This window comes from Acinonyx jubatus, chromosome A3 (assembly GCF_027475565.1).
Source record: "Acinonyx jubatus isolate Ajub_Pintada_27869175 chromosome A3, VMU_Ajub_asm_v1.0, whole genome shotgun sequence".
NCBI lineage: Eukaryota > Metazoa > Chordata > Mammalia > Carnivora > Felidae > Acinonyx > Acinonyx jubatus.
The window spans coordinates 89,966,659-89,983,118 of record NC_069388.1 but is presented as its reverse complement, the minus strand read 5'-3'; the positions used below and the strand labels follow the sequence as shown (position 1 = coordinate 89,983,118).

General features: G+C 40.2%; 1 protein-coding gene across 1 annotated transcript; it reads right to left on the bottom strand.

The window, feature by feature from the left end:
* Positions 1-2,433: 2,433 nt before the first annotated feature.
* On the bottom strand, positions 2,434-12,902 carry MRPL19 (mitochondrial ribosomal protein L19). Its single transcript, XM_015069992.3, has 6 exons — positions 12,749-12,902; positions 12,457-12,574; positions 7,281-7,399; positions 6,932-7,066; positions 2,968-3,149; positions 2,434-2,822 (listed from the first exon to the last, which is right to left on the bottom strand). Exons 1-6 carry the CDS (start codon positions 12,849-12,851, stop codon positions 2,601-2,603), a joined length of 879 nt encoding a protein of 292 aa, XP_014925478.2. The 5' UTR covers positions 12,852-12,902; the 3' UTR covers positions 2,434-2,600.
* Positions 12,903-16,460: the final 3,558 nt, after the last annotated feature.

Below are 16,460 nucleotides of genomic sequence, written 5' to 3'. Positions count from 1 at the left end.
ACACCATAGGGAAAAAACAAATCCACAAGGACAGAGAAAACAGGACAAGAGGCAAGCAGTACAAACCACGGAAAGCTTATGAGACACAAAACCAGAGGAGAGAACAGGACAAGAAACAATCAGAACACAATTCTGACAAAGCAAACGGATGGATTAGCAGACTCAAGAAAGGCAAATCAAGCCAGCAGTGGAGAAAGGTGAGAATCAACCTAATTCGCCCTCATAATTGTCCAGTCAGCAGATTCAATACCCCGGCAGCTGGGGGTTAAGGACAGTGGCTAATAGAAGAACCTAATGAGAAGTATTTGGAGGTTATATGCCTAATATCCCTTCCTCTTTTCCTCACCATTGCTTGTCTAGCCCTTCCCCACACCAGGAAAAGGCCAGAAGTTTATTCTGTAGACATCTGAAAGACGGTTTTTCTGGACTGCCGGTACTGAGGGTAGCAAGCCAGTAGCGTGTTGGTGGGGAGGGGAAAGTTGGACAAGCTAGCACATACACATATAGCGACTGAAACCCCATGCTTCTTCCCCCATCAGGTTCTCACAACACCGGCAGACAGATCCTTGCCATCCAGGAGGGAGACTGGAAGCCTCTACTCTGGAGAATGTGACCAATCCAAGACATTCACATACATGGAGGACAGAACTCCCAAAACAAGTCCACCCCAATAACCCTAAAAACAACCCTTCTCACAAGTCCAAGGCTCCTAATCAGCTTTTTAGTCCACTATTTGACCAGAAATAGACAGCCAAGGATTGTCAGATGTCCTGGAAAAGCCTAAAACAGGAAAAGAAAAAAAAAAAAAAATGTGTGTGTACACACACACACACACAAAGAAGAAATTTGAAGAAAACAGATCCTACAGAAAAACAACTTTATAAAAAAACCCCAACAAAACAACAACACACAAACACTATCATGAATGTACTGAATGGTAACAGAAGACATCCATAGGCAAAAATATAAAATAAGAACAAAGTACCATGTAAGAAAAGGAGCATCCAGAAATCAAAAAGGGATCTTCAGATTTAAAATTATGAGAGCAAAGAAGAGTTAGAAGACTGAATTAAAGAGAGATGAGGTTGGGGAAGGGGGGAAAGAGATCCAGTCCTGGAAAACCAACATCAAATTAACTTCTCCCAAAAGAGAAAAGCAGAGGGGAGGAAATCATCAATGAACAAGAAGTTTCCCAGAAACAAAAGACACAAGTTAGCATACTGAGAGGGTTCATCAAATACCGGACATAATGGATACAGACCCACACCAAAGCACATCACTGTGAAATTTCATTACCTTGAGGAGCAAGATAGTCTACAAGCTTTCAGGTCACAAAGAACTGAAATCGAAATAGTTTTGGATTTCTCAACACAACTGGAAACAAGACGGTGTAGCAGTATCTTCAAAATTTGGAAGGAAAACTACTTCACACCTAGAATTCTATAAAATTACCAATCAAATAGGACAGACATGCAAGGACTCCAAAGATTTACCTCCATACATACTTCCTCTGAAAGCTACCAAAAGATGTGCTCCACCAAAATAAATTAGTAACCAATAAAATAAAAAACAAAACATCCAGAAAAAAATCAGCACAGGAGAGAAGTCAATGCAAATCCCAAATTATCCAGGCACCAGAGGGTAGATCTGAGCAGCATAATTCAAAACAGGTTGAGGGTTGCCCTCAATACCATATGCCATTATATGCCAGATTTCCATTCCACTCTCAGCTACATGGATCAGCAAGGATACACACATTGTCCTACAGAAGCATAGTTCTGACCTATCCTGTGAGCTGGAGCTTGATTCTTCATGAGCTGAAAACCAGAAAATATAGAAGTCTACTCCCTCCAACCCCATTTCTGCCAGACATCAATTGTCAGATGCCCTATGGTAAGCCTTCTTGTTAAGCAGGACTCACTCATGACCTTGGCCACGAACTACCTCAAAGTGACTTTTGCAAACAATCAGAGAAAATGCAGCCAGACTATGAGCAAAAGACTGTTACCTTCTCCATGAAGCCTTCATGTAATAATGATAATTTTGTCCTTTTTTATCTGCCAACAGGTTTTCCAAAACTAGCTATGTTGTTTTAGAATGTATATGTATACAATAAAATCAAACGAGACACAAGGGAATGATTAACACAAAGTCAGGATAGTGCTTGTATCTGGGAGGGGAGAAGGATGCAATTGCAGACACATAAGAAGCTTCTCAACCCCTAGTAAATGTTCTATTTCTTAACCTTCCTGGATCTTACTCCATGTTTCACCTCTTAACCCTGAGGTGGCTACATCAATACTCACTCTATTATTACTCTTTATATCATACACTTTTTATAATTTATTCCACAAACTGAAAGAAATCCCATCACTTCCATGTTCAGATTCCAGGCTCAATGAAAAGAATTTTGGTAATGATTTGACTCTGAAGTAATAAACTGACATGCTAATTTTATTTTTTTGCAACAGTACTCATAAACTAATGAATGTTTAATTGATTTGATGACTATGTCCTTATATATAAAATTAAATTGGTCTTTAAGTAAATCCTCTGGGAGTCAGCACATCCTCTGCAAATAACCAAACTGAGTCTCAGAATCAGGATTTTCTCGATGCTTCAATTTCATGCCATATTGAAGCTTCAATTTTTGAAGTGTCATATTCCCTCATCATATCAAACTCAAGCCACGGCTGACTCCACTTCTGAGCTTCTTTCATTTGCTCTTCAGTCAAACAAAGATCAAATCTGATTCCTTTAATATTAAATTTTGGACGTTCCCAGCGTTTGGACCAGGGCTTAGGCTTCATTTTTACTTTCAGCTGCAGATGATATTAAAAAAAAAAAAGAAAGAGAAAGAAAGAAAGAATTTGTTTAGTAGAAAGCAAAATTCTTCTAAAAGTTTTCATTAAGGTGACTCTTTCTTACTCTATATAGAACTTTCAGTTCTACAAATACAACTCATACCTGATTAACAGGAACGTCGTGGCTAGTTTCTTGTACGACTGGCTTCATATTCATATCAAAAGTGCTATATTCAGGAAGGGCATCTCGTAAGTATAGCAAACTATCGTCCAGCCGTTTCTCTAATTTGACCACTTGGATCTCTTGGATTCGAGGATTATAAAGTTCAAAGCAAATCTCAACACCTAAACAGAGAAAACATATTCTTACAATCTGAACCCAGACACCTGTATACGCCTTATACAACAGTAAAAACTATTTTATAATGGAACTAGCACAGGGCTTTGCACATAGGACATGTGACATAAATTTGTAATTTTTAAGATAAAGATTACCGAAAGAAAAAGAAATAAATTAAAGTCCATGTAGATTAAAAAGTGAAAAAAATCTGAGTTAGAATGATAGTCTAAAGAAAAATGTCTTCTATAAATACAGTCACACATCTCTTCACTTCTGGTACTATTTTTTTTTTTTCAAATCCTTTTTTATTTATTGGTCTGGCCCAAAAAGATCTTAAGAGACCATGATAACAGTGTTAAAATTGTTTAGGGTCTAGTATCAGAAGAGGGATTAGATCCTGAGAATGTTTTCTTCATCTCCTTTTCTTTTTAGTTTTTAAATATACATCCAAGTTAGTTAGCATATAGTGCAATAATGATTTCAGAAGTAGATTCCAGTGACTCATCCCCTATGTGTAACACCCAGTGCTCACCCCAACAAGTGTCTTCCTTAATGCCTCTTACCCATTTAGCCCATCCCCACACTCTTCACTTCTGATACTATTAACTTGGAGAAAATTTGAGTAAATTCTTCACTGTCACATTTTTGTTTGTTTCCCAACTACTTATAAAACTTCATCTCCTACATTTAGGGCAACAGGAGTAATGATGCAAAGAGTTAATACGTTTTTAAGTTCTAACTTTGGTTTAGAAGTCCCTCCTAAGGATGGCCTAAGTTTTATTTATTTATTTTTTAATCCAGATCAGTTCCTTTGTAAATTTTTTTTTATATTAGAGAGAGGGAAAGTGCACAAGTGAGGGAGAGAGGCAGAGGGAGAATCTTAAGTAGGCTCCACACTCAGTGCAAAGCCCAATGCAGGGCTCCGTTCCATGACCCTGGGATCATGACCTGAGCCAAAATCAAGAGTCAGACACTCAAACGACTGAGCCACCCAAGCACCCCAGGATGGCCTAGGTTTTAAAACACGCTGGGGCTCAGGGCACCTGGGTGGCTTAGTTGGTTAAGCGTCCGACTTCAGCTCAGGTCATCATCTCACAGTTCATGGGTTTGAGCCCTGTGTCAGGCCCTGTGCTGACAGCTCAGAGCCTAGAGCCTGCTTTAGATTCTGTGTCTCCCTCTCTCTCTGCCTCCCCTCCACTCACACTCTCTCTCTCAAAAATAAATAATAAAACACTAAAAAAAAAACATACTGGGGCTCTCCATATGAAGCAAGCTAGGAACAGCATTGCTGTTTCAAGATGCTACAAGTAATAGTTTAAGATACATCCTCTGTTAGCACCAAACACTTAAGGGAAAGAGTATATTCTGAGGTTTCCTGAAATAATCCCAAGAGAAATACAAATATGTATGAACAACATTAACATCCACTATTTAATACCGGGATTTAATCCATTATTTCCTCTATACCTATTCTGTTCCAAGTACTGATCTAGGGACTGTGCCTATAGTGAACTCAAAATAGATCAAATCCTTCTCCTCTCATAGAGCCTATATTCTAGTGGATGACAATAAATAGACACACCAAAATTTCATTTACAATTCATAATTTAAGGTAATTTCATATAGTCAATATAAACAGAGTAATAATACTGTGGCCGGGGAATAAATAGTATATGAATAGTATAGCCAGGGAAAGCCTCTCTAAAAACACAATTTAGACTGACACTACAAATAGCCAAGAGTGCTCAAGGCAGAAAGAACAGCAAATGCAAAGGCCCTGGGGTCTTAACAAACTTGCTATATTGGGGGGAAAAACAAAACAAAACAGAAAAAGGTCTTTTTGGCTGGAGCACAGTAAGTCAGTGGGCCAGGAAAGTTAACCAGGGATACAGCATAGCTGCAGGCAGGAAGGAGGCAGGGCGGCATGGACACGAGTGGTGGCCATGGAGACGGAGAACCAAACAGAACTGGAATATATTTTTTGGAGATTAAGCCGAGAAAACTTGACTGACTGGATATATGAAGAGAATAATTAAAAACAGCTCCTGAATTTTTGATTAAGTAAGTACGTACGCAGTGGTGCGACTTATGGACATAGAAAAAACCAAGAGGAACACACTGTGAGGAAAACAATCCTATTCTGAGCTTGTCGTATGCTTAAAAGATATCCACCCGGAAATGTCAAAGAGGTAGTTGTATGTACAAATCCAGAACCTGGACAGGGTCAGTCCTTGAGATCTAAATTTGGGAGTTCTCGGGGTGCCTGGGTGGCTCAGTCGGTTAAGCGTCTGACTTCAGCTCAGGTCATGATCTCACGCTCGTGGGTTCAAGCCCCACGTTGAGCTCTGTGCTGACAGTGCAGAGCCTGGAGCCTGCTTCGGATCTGTGTCTCCCTCTCTCTGCCCCTCCCCTGCTCATGCTCTGTCTCTCTCTCTCTCAAAAATAAACATTAAAAAAAAAATTTTTTTTTAATTTGGAAATTCTCATCATATGGATGGTATTTAAAGCCACTGGACTAGAAAAAACACCAAAGAAAGGAGTATCGATGGGGAAGGTTGAAACAGGTTGTAACAGTCAAAAGTACCTTAGAGGAGGGCAACAGGGAGTGAACATTTTTGGAGTATTCAGTGTTCAGTACTTCATGTAGAATATCACCCACAACGGACCACAACACTAAGGCAGAAACTATTATATCTCAGTTTTAAGAAAGAATATCAGGGGCGCCTGGGTGGCTCGGTTGTTTAAGTGGCCGACTTCAGCTCAGGTCATGATCTCGCGGTCTGTGAGTTCGAGCCCCGGGTCGGGCTCTGTGCTGACTGCTCAGAGCCTGGAGTCTGTTTCAGATTCTGTGTCTCCCTCTCTCTGACCCTCCCCTGTTCATGCTCTGTCTCTCTGTGTCTCAAAAATAAATAAACGTTAAAAAAAAAAAAAATTTTAAAAAGAAAGAATATCAAACCAAGGTCCATCTCACACACCTATGATCATGGTTTTCTACTGCAAGGCTTCTCCAAACACATGATCTAATCGAAGGCACACATTTCTGCAACTTGTAAGCCCTGCTAAGCTCCGACATGCACAGCACCACAGGTCATTACAAGATGAGTCCCACATCGGGCTCTCTGCTATCAGTGCACAGCCCACTTCAGATCCTCTGTCCCCCGATCTCTCTGCCTCTCCCCTGTTCAGGTACTTGCTCTCTCTCTCTCAAAAATAAATACACATTTAAAAAAAAAAAGAAAAAAAGAAAATTTTACTGTTCTGCCATGTCGATTCATAATGTTTCTAGAATTTTGCCACTTGGGCCTCTGTCTTATTTATTAGGCATAACAAACAAGTTTTGCCTTTTTAAAAATTCCTCTAATTCTTATCAAACGATTATTGTGGTGACTATCATAATATAAAGCAAAATGGGGGCATTCATTTTAGGGAAAAGTGACTCATACAGACATCATTATGTTTGTCTTAATGTTCTCATGGGTTATTGCCCCCTACACTGAATGTTCCCCACACTGTTAATAGTCACTTGTCTCCTCCTGTGATGCTGGCAGAGATCAGAAAATCTGACAGTGGTCGTCCTGTGATGAAAGAAGCCCTCAAGGGAAAGCACAGCACTGACTGCTTACTCCGCAGCCTCCAGTCTCATCCCATTCTTAGGCCACGGGCCCAGGTCAGGCCTCGGAATCCCTTTCACTTTCAAGTTCCAGACGTTTTCTCCCGGCATGCAGAACACAAAATAGAACCTGAGATACCATTTTCCAGAAAATTAAACTAATGAAATGGAAGCTACCTTGTCCTTCGATAGTATTCCTAAGGATAAAAGTAGCTCCAAGGCCTGCTCCTGATCTCTGGATACAGATCCCTAGAAACCGGCTGGTTTTTCCGCTGGCATATGGGTCAGCTGTAGTAACACGAAGTATGCTTCCTACAAATTCAAAAGAGAAGTGAACTTTTACAAGACTTGCAGAAACACACAAACAGCATTTCTAGGTAACCTCCTAACTTCCTAAATATTTTAATATATTAGGTATAAGTATCTCATCTGGGCAAAACCCAGATCTGTGAAAAACACTCTTCCCTATGTGAAAAAAACTAAGCCTGCCCACCACCAATAATGAAAGCGTGCAGCTCTTACTGACCAACATAGAACTCTGGAATGTGGAGTATTTTTCTCCTCTCTAACATATCTTTTCTTTCCATCTGAAATTTCAGAGGATTTGTTCTTCCTCTTGGAGGAATAAATTCAGGACTCAAGAACCTGTGAAGAATATAAATAAAAAAAAAATTAAAGGCAAACTTAAAAATTAAAGATTATGATGTTGACGTGTTTTATTCTTTCTTCCTAAGAAAAGTTGATTATTTATTTCTAAAACTGTTGTTGACGCTCAAGAAAATAGCTAACAATTCCTGAGTACTCACCTCGCATCCTGTTAAAGATTTACGACACACCGAGAGCATAAATTAATCCTCACGACAATTAGGCGAGCATGCTGTCATCATCTCCTTTCACAGATGAAAATGAAGCTTGCAGAAGGTAAACTGACGTACTGTTATATTAGCTACGAACTAATCAAGTCAAGATTTAAACACAGGCATGTCTGTCAGACAACAAAGCCTATGGCCATAAACCACAAGCCTCACATCGAGTTGTGCGTGTTAAAATAAATTACACTGGATGGGCACTTGGGTGGCTCAGTCAGTTGAGTGTCCAACTTCAGCTCAGGTCGTGATCTCACGGTTTGTGAGTTGGAGCCCCGCGTCGGGCTCTGTGCTGACAGCTCAGAGCCTGGAGCCTGCTTCTGATTCTGTGTTTCCCTCTCTCTCTGCTCCTCCCCCGTTCATGCTCTATCTTTCTCTCCTTCAAAAATAAATAAACACTAAAACAAAAATTTTTTTTGAATAAATTTAGTCTGGAAAAATACAAATATAAATCATTAACTATGACCTTAAAAATAATCTCCCTCTTCTCCTCTTTAACTTCTATAACTTCTTCCTTCCTTTCTCCTTCCTTTCCTTCTTTTCTCTCTTTTTAAATAGGCTTCACAACAATCACACAGCCCAAGGCAGGGTTTGAACTCACGACCCTGAGATCGAGACCTGAGCTGAGATCAAGAGTCAGACATTTAACTGACTGAGCCACCCAGGTACCCCTAAGCTAACCTCTTTAAAAGCATAAATGACATTACAGTGAAAAATCATGTCCCTATCACCCATCCTAAGAAATAAATGATCAATACAGTTGAAGCCCCAGTGCACCCTTCCCTCCCCCACAGTTAATTACTATGGGGTAATTCATTAAATTTGGTGATGATTCTTCCCATGAAGTTTCTTCCTTTTTCTGGTTCAGCCCTTTCTCAGGAGCTTCCCAGGTATACTCTGAAACTGGGCCCCATACTCTAAGGACAAGGAGATACTGAAGAAAGAGGCAGGCCACTCAGGGTGGGTAGGTTACAGTTTTAGTAACAGCAAAGAGAATTCACATACAGGCTTGTCCTGGGTGGCAGCAAGACACCAAATCTTAAAAATTTACAAAGAGTGGCACAAAAACAGACACTCAGATCAATGGAACAGAATAGAGAACCCAGAAATGGACCCACAAACGTATGGCCACCTAATCTTTGACAAACCAGGAAAGAATATCCAACAGAATAAAGACAGTCTCTTCAGCAAATGGTGCTGGGAAAACTGGACAGCGACATGCAGAAGAATGAACCTGGACCACTTTCTTACATCATACACAAAAATAAACTCAAAATGGATGAAAGACCTAAATGTAAGACAGGAAGCCATCAAAATCCTAGAGGAGAAAGCAGGCAAAAACTCTTTGACCTCTGCTGCAGCAACTTCTTACTCAACATGTCTCTGGAGGCAAGGAAAACAAAAGCAAAAATGAACTAGTGGGACCTCATCAAAATAAAAAGCTTCTGCACAGTGAAGGAAACAATCAACAAAACTAAAAGGCAACTGACAGAATGGGAGAAGATATTTGCAAACGACATATAAGATAAAGGGTTAGTATCCAAAATCTGTAAAGAACTTACCAAACTCAACACCCAAAAAACAAATAATCCAGTGAAGAAATGGGCAAAAGACATGAAGAGACAGTTCTCCAAAGAAGACATCCAGATGGCCAAGAAACACATGAAAAAATGCTCAACCTCACTCATCATCAGGGAAATACAAATCAAAACCACAATGAGATACCACCTCACACTTGTTAGAATGGCTAACATTAACAACTCAGGCAACAACAGATGTTGATGAGGATGCGGAGAAAGAGGATCTCTTTTGCACTGCTGGTGGGAATGCAAACTGGTGCAACTACTCTGGAAAAAAGTATGGAGGTTCCTTCAAATAGTTAAAAATAGAACCACCCTACGACCCAGCAATTGCACTAGGCATTTATTCACGGGATACAGGTGTGCTGTTTTGAAGGACACATGCACCCCCATGTTTATAGCAGCACTATCAATAATAGCCCAAATGTCCATCGATTGATGAATGGATAAAGAAGATGTGGTATATATATATATGTATATATATATATATACATATATATATATACACACAATGGAGTATTACCCTGCATCAAAAAGAATTAAATCTTACCATTTGCAACTATGTGGATGGAACTAGAGGGTATTTTGCTAAGCAAAATCAGTCAGAGAAAGACAAATATCATGACTTCACTCATATGAGGACTTTAAGATAGAAAACACATGAACATAAGGGAAGGGAAGCAAAAATAATATAAAAACAGGGAGGGGGACAAAACTAAGAGACTTCAATATGGAGAACAAACAGGGTTACTGGAGGGGTTGTGGGAGGGGGGATGGGCTAAATGGGTAAGGGGAACTAAGGAATCTACTCCTGAAATCACTGTTGCACTATATGCTAATTTGGATGTAAATTTAAAAAAATAAAATGAGATAATTAAAAAAAAATTTACAAAGAGGCCCTAAGTGGTCTCAGTCACATACACTATGTAGGTATTTTCAATACCACATCATCATCTCGAGGCTATGTCTTTGGAGCAGCCTCTAGGAGCAGAAAAGGCAAGCAGAACCCACATTCCAAAGACAAGGGAAGGGGTGAGGAGCCGGGGTTCAGCCCATGGGTCAATCAGCAGCCATGTCTTTTTGATGATGACCCCCAACACTCATTTCCTACTTTGAAACTTTTTAAGCCCACCAAAAAGTTGAAATAGTAATACAATGAATACCCATATACACACCATCTCGTTTCATCAACTGCCAACATTTTGACATATTTGCTTTATATATACATATAATTTTATTCCTGAACTATTTGAAATGTCAAATAGCAAGGTATTTCATCTCAGAATACTTTAGAAAGCTTCTAAGAATAGGGACTTTCTGCTACATTTATCACAATACTTTTATGACACCTAAGAACTTCTGCAATAATTCAACAACAAAATCTAACATGTAGTTTGTATTTAAACATATCTGAACTAACAGTATCTAATTGTCCTGGAAAAGGCCTTTTGTTGCCCAATCCAAGCCACCATCAAGCTTCACACATTATATCTGGGTATTACTCGCTTTAGTTTCTTAAACTGCTACTATTCCCCATCTTTGTATTTTTAGAACACTGACTTTTCTGAAGAGTCAAAAAACCTACTGTCTTATACACCATCCCTGGATTCTGGAAATGTTTATTGTTTCCACATGCCTAGACCAAGGTTAAATATTTTGGGTAAAAATATTATAGAGGTGATCATCTTATCCTATCACATCACGAGGTATGTAATGTCAGCTTGTATGGCTATTGGGAAAGCCATAGGTCTTATTTCTCTGTGGAGAATTTCCCTTGTACATTTTATACTTTACATATGCATGTATGTATGTAAAATGTACATACGCATTTTATACTTTACATTTGCATGTCTGAGCAATATAAAAATGCTATCATACTATATCAATTCTTCTGCAGGTTGTTTTTTCTCCACACATATTTATGAAGTTTATACATGTCAGCTCCAGTTCATTTATTTTTCACTGCCGTATAATACTCCGTCGTATAAATGCATTTGCCTATTCACCTACTGATGACTATCGAGGCTACTTCTACATTTTTGTTTGTTATAAATACCTTTTGTGTTCATTTCTGTACATATTTCCTTGTACATATTACTTTAAGTTGTGTACCGACTGGGTGGAAAGGTATACACAACCTCAAAATTACTAAATTTTGTTCAACTGTTTCCCAAAGTAATTATACAATTTACATTCCCATTTAACTGAATTATAATAACTGTTGCCATTTACGAGAGATATTCCTTTCTCAACTTAAAAAAAAAAAAGTTGTGTAAGGAAATGTTTTCTGAATCTCTACCTTCCATAAATTCAATGTTCAACTTAGAACAGGATATTTGCAATGTTAAACACACACACATAGGCATGCAGAGATAATCCAACCAACAAGGAATAGCCAAATCACACCAACTTTTTCCTGCTAAAATTGCCTTTTTAATAAGGTTGTTATACAACTAGGTTACCTAAACTTACAGATACCTCCAAAGTTGCCACCATTCATTTAAGTGAACCAGGCTTTTAAACACACTGGGTTTTATTTATTTATTTATTTTTAAGTTTATTTATTTTTGAGAGAGAAAGGGAGAGAGAATATGAATGAATATGCCCGCAAGCAGGGGAGAGGCAGAGACAGGGAGAGAGTGAATCCCAAGCAGGCTCTGAGCTATCAGCTCAGAACCCAATGCTAGGCTGGATCTCACCAACCTTTAGATCATAACCTGGGTGGAACTCAAGAGTCCGCCGCTCAACGGACTGAGCCACCCAGAAGTCACTTAAGCACACTGTTTTTAAAAGCAAATTTAAGACACCAATTACCGGAAAATTTTATCACTGTATAGCATTTTCAGGAAACTAAAACACGTGTGTAGAGAAAGGAAAACAGGGTGAGCTCTGGCCAATCCATTTCTACCGAGGCAAGGAATGATCAGTTTCTCAAACAAGTAAAATACTATGTACTTGAGAGGAAAATTCTTGATACAATCTGAATGCTGAAACAAAGAGCTTCAAATAGGGAGAATCCTTGCTTTTAGTTCTGATTTAATAAGGCTGCAGAGAAAGTTCAACGCTAGAAAAGGGGAAATGGGGGTAAGACAAACCTGAGGTGGTTGAGCTTTGCACACGAGCTCATGAATCCTGCACACAAGCTCGTGCAGTGGGGGTTCCACCTCTGCTTTAAAGGCGAGATCTCCAAAGTAAAGGCAGGTTCGCAAGCGCACAGACCCAAAAAGCGGGAACCGCGCGCCGGCCTGGGCCTCACCTCCTTTCCTGACGAGGGGGACCGCGCTTGTCCACAATGACCGGTTTCGGCGGCGGCTTGAACGCGCCCGGCTCCGAAGGTCCGGTGCTCTGCTGTCGGCACGGCCCCACGCGGGCCCCTGCAGTAGCGGGCGACAGAGGTCAACAGAACTCGCCCAGAACTCCCGCGGAGCCCTGCAATCTCCCCCAACTCGCGGTCCCACGAGGGTTGCTCCTGACTTCTAGGCTTGCCTCCCTCGAGCCTCGCCCCGAGCTCCCTCTTCCCTCCGGTGTGCAAGCCCCGCTCCACTTACGCCAGGTGACGGAGGCTAGCGCAGGAAGCAGCCCCCTGGCGGCTCGAAAACTTCGAGACAGGTCCCTTGCGGCCCCGCAAGCCCCAGCAACGGAGGCCGCCATGTCTGCTCGCTAAGGTCAAGACTACAACTCCCAATAATCAGTGCGACGAGGTCGGGACTACTTGAGATAGGACGGCGGCTGCTATGGGACAAAGCAGCCAAAGGCTTTTTTGTTTTGGTTTGGTTTTTCCTCTGTTCCTTTTCCTCTCCACTCCCCCCAATAACCCCCAACCCTGGCCTAAGTATTTTAGAGAAAGTATATATTTCTCTAGTTCCCCCACAGTGTGCCAAGTTTTACCCCTCCATAGGAACACTTTCCTCCCTCTGTGAATCAATTCTATCTTCACTTTCTCAGGCTTCGCTACATCAAAACCCCAGTATAGGCTCTTATCCTTACTAGGTACTTTCCATTAGCACCTCTGATACTATTTGCAATTCTATGTTTAATTTAATTTAATTTAGTTTAATTTAATTTAATTTAATTTAATTTAGAATTACTTGTGTAATTATTGGATAATTGTCTAGCACGGAAAGTGCATGGACGAGGTCATGTTTGCTCACCATTTTATCCCAGCACCTACCAGTTATCTGGCCCTCACTCTTTGTTGAATGCAAGAAAAAGAAAAGAAAATAGTTCCTGATGCAGTTGGCACAGGGTCCCTGAGACTCCAGAGAGCATGCTAAAATTGACTTTGGGCTGGGCAATGTGGCTGGGATAGGTGGCAGAAATGAAACTCAAAAGGGTAGGTTATAAGTCTTGCTGAGAAATTTGGAATTTGTACCCTTGACAATGGTGAGCCACTGGAAGGATTTCACACTCAGAGTAATGTGATTATTAATTACTTATTGGTCAGTCCAGTTGAATTAATGTCCCAAAGCATCTCAGACTCACCATGTTCACGTTGAATGCATTACGTTTACTTCCAAACCATCTCCCCAGTGTTGGCTATCTCAAGTGATGGCTTCAACATACAATCTGTTGCTTAACGCCAAATATCTTAGTGCCATCCTTGGTGTCTCCCTGTCTCTCAGGTAAAGTTCCTTAAACTACATGTAGTACCATAAATTATCTCAAGAATCCTTATACTTTCTCATCCTGTCACCCATATCACTAATCCAGATCACCATCCTGCCTCCTCAGGATCACTGCAAACCACTGTACCTGCCTTCTCATTGGTCTTCCTGCCTCCAGGTCCCTCCAGTTCTTCTCCACATAGCAACCCAAAAGGTGGCTCAGACATACATACCTCATCCATTGCCTTGCCCCAGTTTAAAGTCTTTCATAGTTTTTTGTTGACCCTGGGATGAAAATCAAATGCCCAAAAAGAAAACAAACTCCTCCAAAAAAATTTAATTTAATTTAATTTAATTTAAAAATTAAAAAAAAAAAAAACACTACAGCCTGCCCCCATGACTCTATTTTGCCATCTTAAAGATACATGAACTATTACATCAGCCTGAGAAAGAAGGCCATGTTTTGAGGACAGAATTCAAAATGCCATGAGGAGAGACAGGGTTTTCTAATTTAATTCCAACGTCCTTGATTAGAATGGAATTTATTCTATAATAACAAGGAATTACACAACCAAAATTTCAGATTAGCTAAATTTTAGACTTTTCTACCCACCCAAAAAGGAGACTTCAAACGTTTAAGAGAAGAGGAAGAAGGGAGGAGAGACAAACATAATTGTGACTGGTACTGGTGACAAATTTTCTGGGCCAACTAAGCCCCAAACAGCTTGATCATCACTCTTGCTGGGACAGGGCCTCTGGATAGGGGCAGAGAAATGACAGACAGACTTTCACAGGAAGAGGGCAGGACTTTGTGAACATTTCTCAGTCATTCCTGATGTCCCACCCTTCTGAGGATGAAAAAAATTATTTTGTAGAGCCTTACAAAACGAGAAGAATGAGCTTGAAGAATCTTATCTTCTCCCATATTCCTGCTTACCTCAAATCCATCAGTTCACTCTGACATTATCGTAAAGAACAAGCTGTAGTTTTAATTTTTCCACCAAACAACTGCAAAGAGCAAAATCGAAGAGCACAGAGATACTTTAACTATTTTGTGGGCTGCTTATAGAACTTTAGATATATTACTTCTATATTTTACACTCACAGAAAGGAGAGCATGAACAGCATTACATGGTGTGCAGCCAAGGAAAGAAAGTGCTCCAGGAAAATGCCCCACTTCAAGTTATTGCTCCTTATTTCATCCTCTGTGCCTAGCACAGTGCCTGATACTCAATAAATATTTCCAAATAAAATTAGAAAGATCAGTGTAGGTGCACCTTAGAAATCAATAGGAGGCAGGAAACTACTCCAAAAGAGAGATCTTGCTAACCTAACCAAAGCAAACACAAAACAAGTTTTCAACGTGTGGTCCTTGGATCAGCAGCAGCAGCAGCACCTGGGAACAGGTTAAAAATGCAGACTCTCAAGCCCCACCCTAAACCTACTGAGTCGTAAACTCTGGGGGTGGAGCCCAGCAATCTGTGCTTTAAGGAATCTTCCACGTGAGCCTGATGATTCTTCAAGTATGAGAACCATCAGTGTAGAGGCAGGGGAGATAGGAAAAGGTGGTTAGGAAAGCAAATTCAGGCCAAACAAGGTTCCGACATGTATTAGCTGTGAGACTTTAAGCATCTTCTCTCTGCCCTCATTTCCTTCTTGGTACTAGGATATAAGTATACCTAGCTCACCTGGTTGCTATATGGAGTTAATTCAGATAATCCATAAATAAAGTTCTTAGGTAGATGTCTGGATCACAATACGTTCTTAATTAGCGTTAAACTTACTTTAAAGTTGCAAAACAGCTCCTAGACCAACAAGAAGAGACTATAAGCTAATCCATGTATTAATCCATGTATTAACTCACCCAAAGAAAAAAATCTTTTCATCCAAAGAGGGGTTGGTCATCATGGTTGCCTAGAAAACCAGAGTCATAACGCAAGATGTTAGCCAGTCACTGCCCACAAAAGGAAGGAGCTTTCGCCAAGTGATTTGGGGAAATTCCAGGTCCATTGATGAGTTCATCTGGGGGTAAAGATAGACTCATGGGGCTGTAACCAACATTTGTGGAGTTGTTTGGCTCCACTGATAAAATTATTCCTAGTATGAGGTGATCCCTTAGACTATTGCCATGAAACATTGCAAACCTATGCTTAACTACCTTTGCTCTGATTCTGTTTATCAAGCAAGTCTCTCATTCTTATCTGATATGAAACTATGCCTTCAGAGAGAGAAAGTGCTTGTCATAGAGATGTAAGTATTCTGGTATGCTGGCCAGCATAATTTTTTGTCTTATTATAATTTAATAACTAGCATTCGGTGTTGTCATAGAAGTCTCATAGATCTAGTTCATGTGAGTCTGACTAAAGATGAATCTGTTATGCTGAGCTGACGAATCTATTTCTGGTCTTCCAAGGCAGAGGGCAGACCCAGGGCCATGACAAATTCTCCAAAGCAAGCATATTACATATGAAGTCTTGTGGCATTTTTCTGCCTGGATAAAATACCTTGATATTACCTCAAAATCACACACACACACACAGACACACACACACACACACACACAGACACACACACACACACAGACACACACACACACACACACACACACACACACACCCTTTATTAGCTATCTATTTCTGGGTGAGAAATTACTCAA

What these genes read in the sequence shown, in the direction of transcription:
- MRPL19 (XM_015069992.3), bottom strand. Translation starts at nt 12,851, where the DNA reads ATGGCGGCCTCCGTTGCTGGGGCTTGCGGGGCCGCAAGGGACCTGTCT. An exon ending in CCCCCTCGTCAGGAAAGGAG is followed by an intron (nt 7,400 to 12,456) that starts GTGAGGCCCAGG and finishes TATTCTTCACAG; the next exon opens with GTTCTTGAGTCCTGAATTTA. An exon ending in ACGACGTTCCTGTTAATCAG is followed by an intron (nt 2,823 to 2,967) that starts GTATGAGTTGTA and finishes TATCATCTGCAG; the next exon opens with CTGAAAGTAAAAATGAAGCC.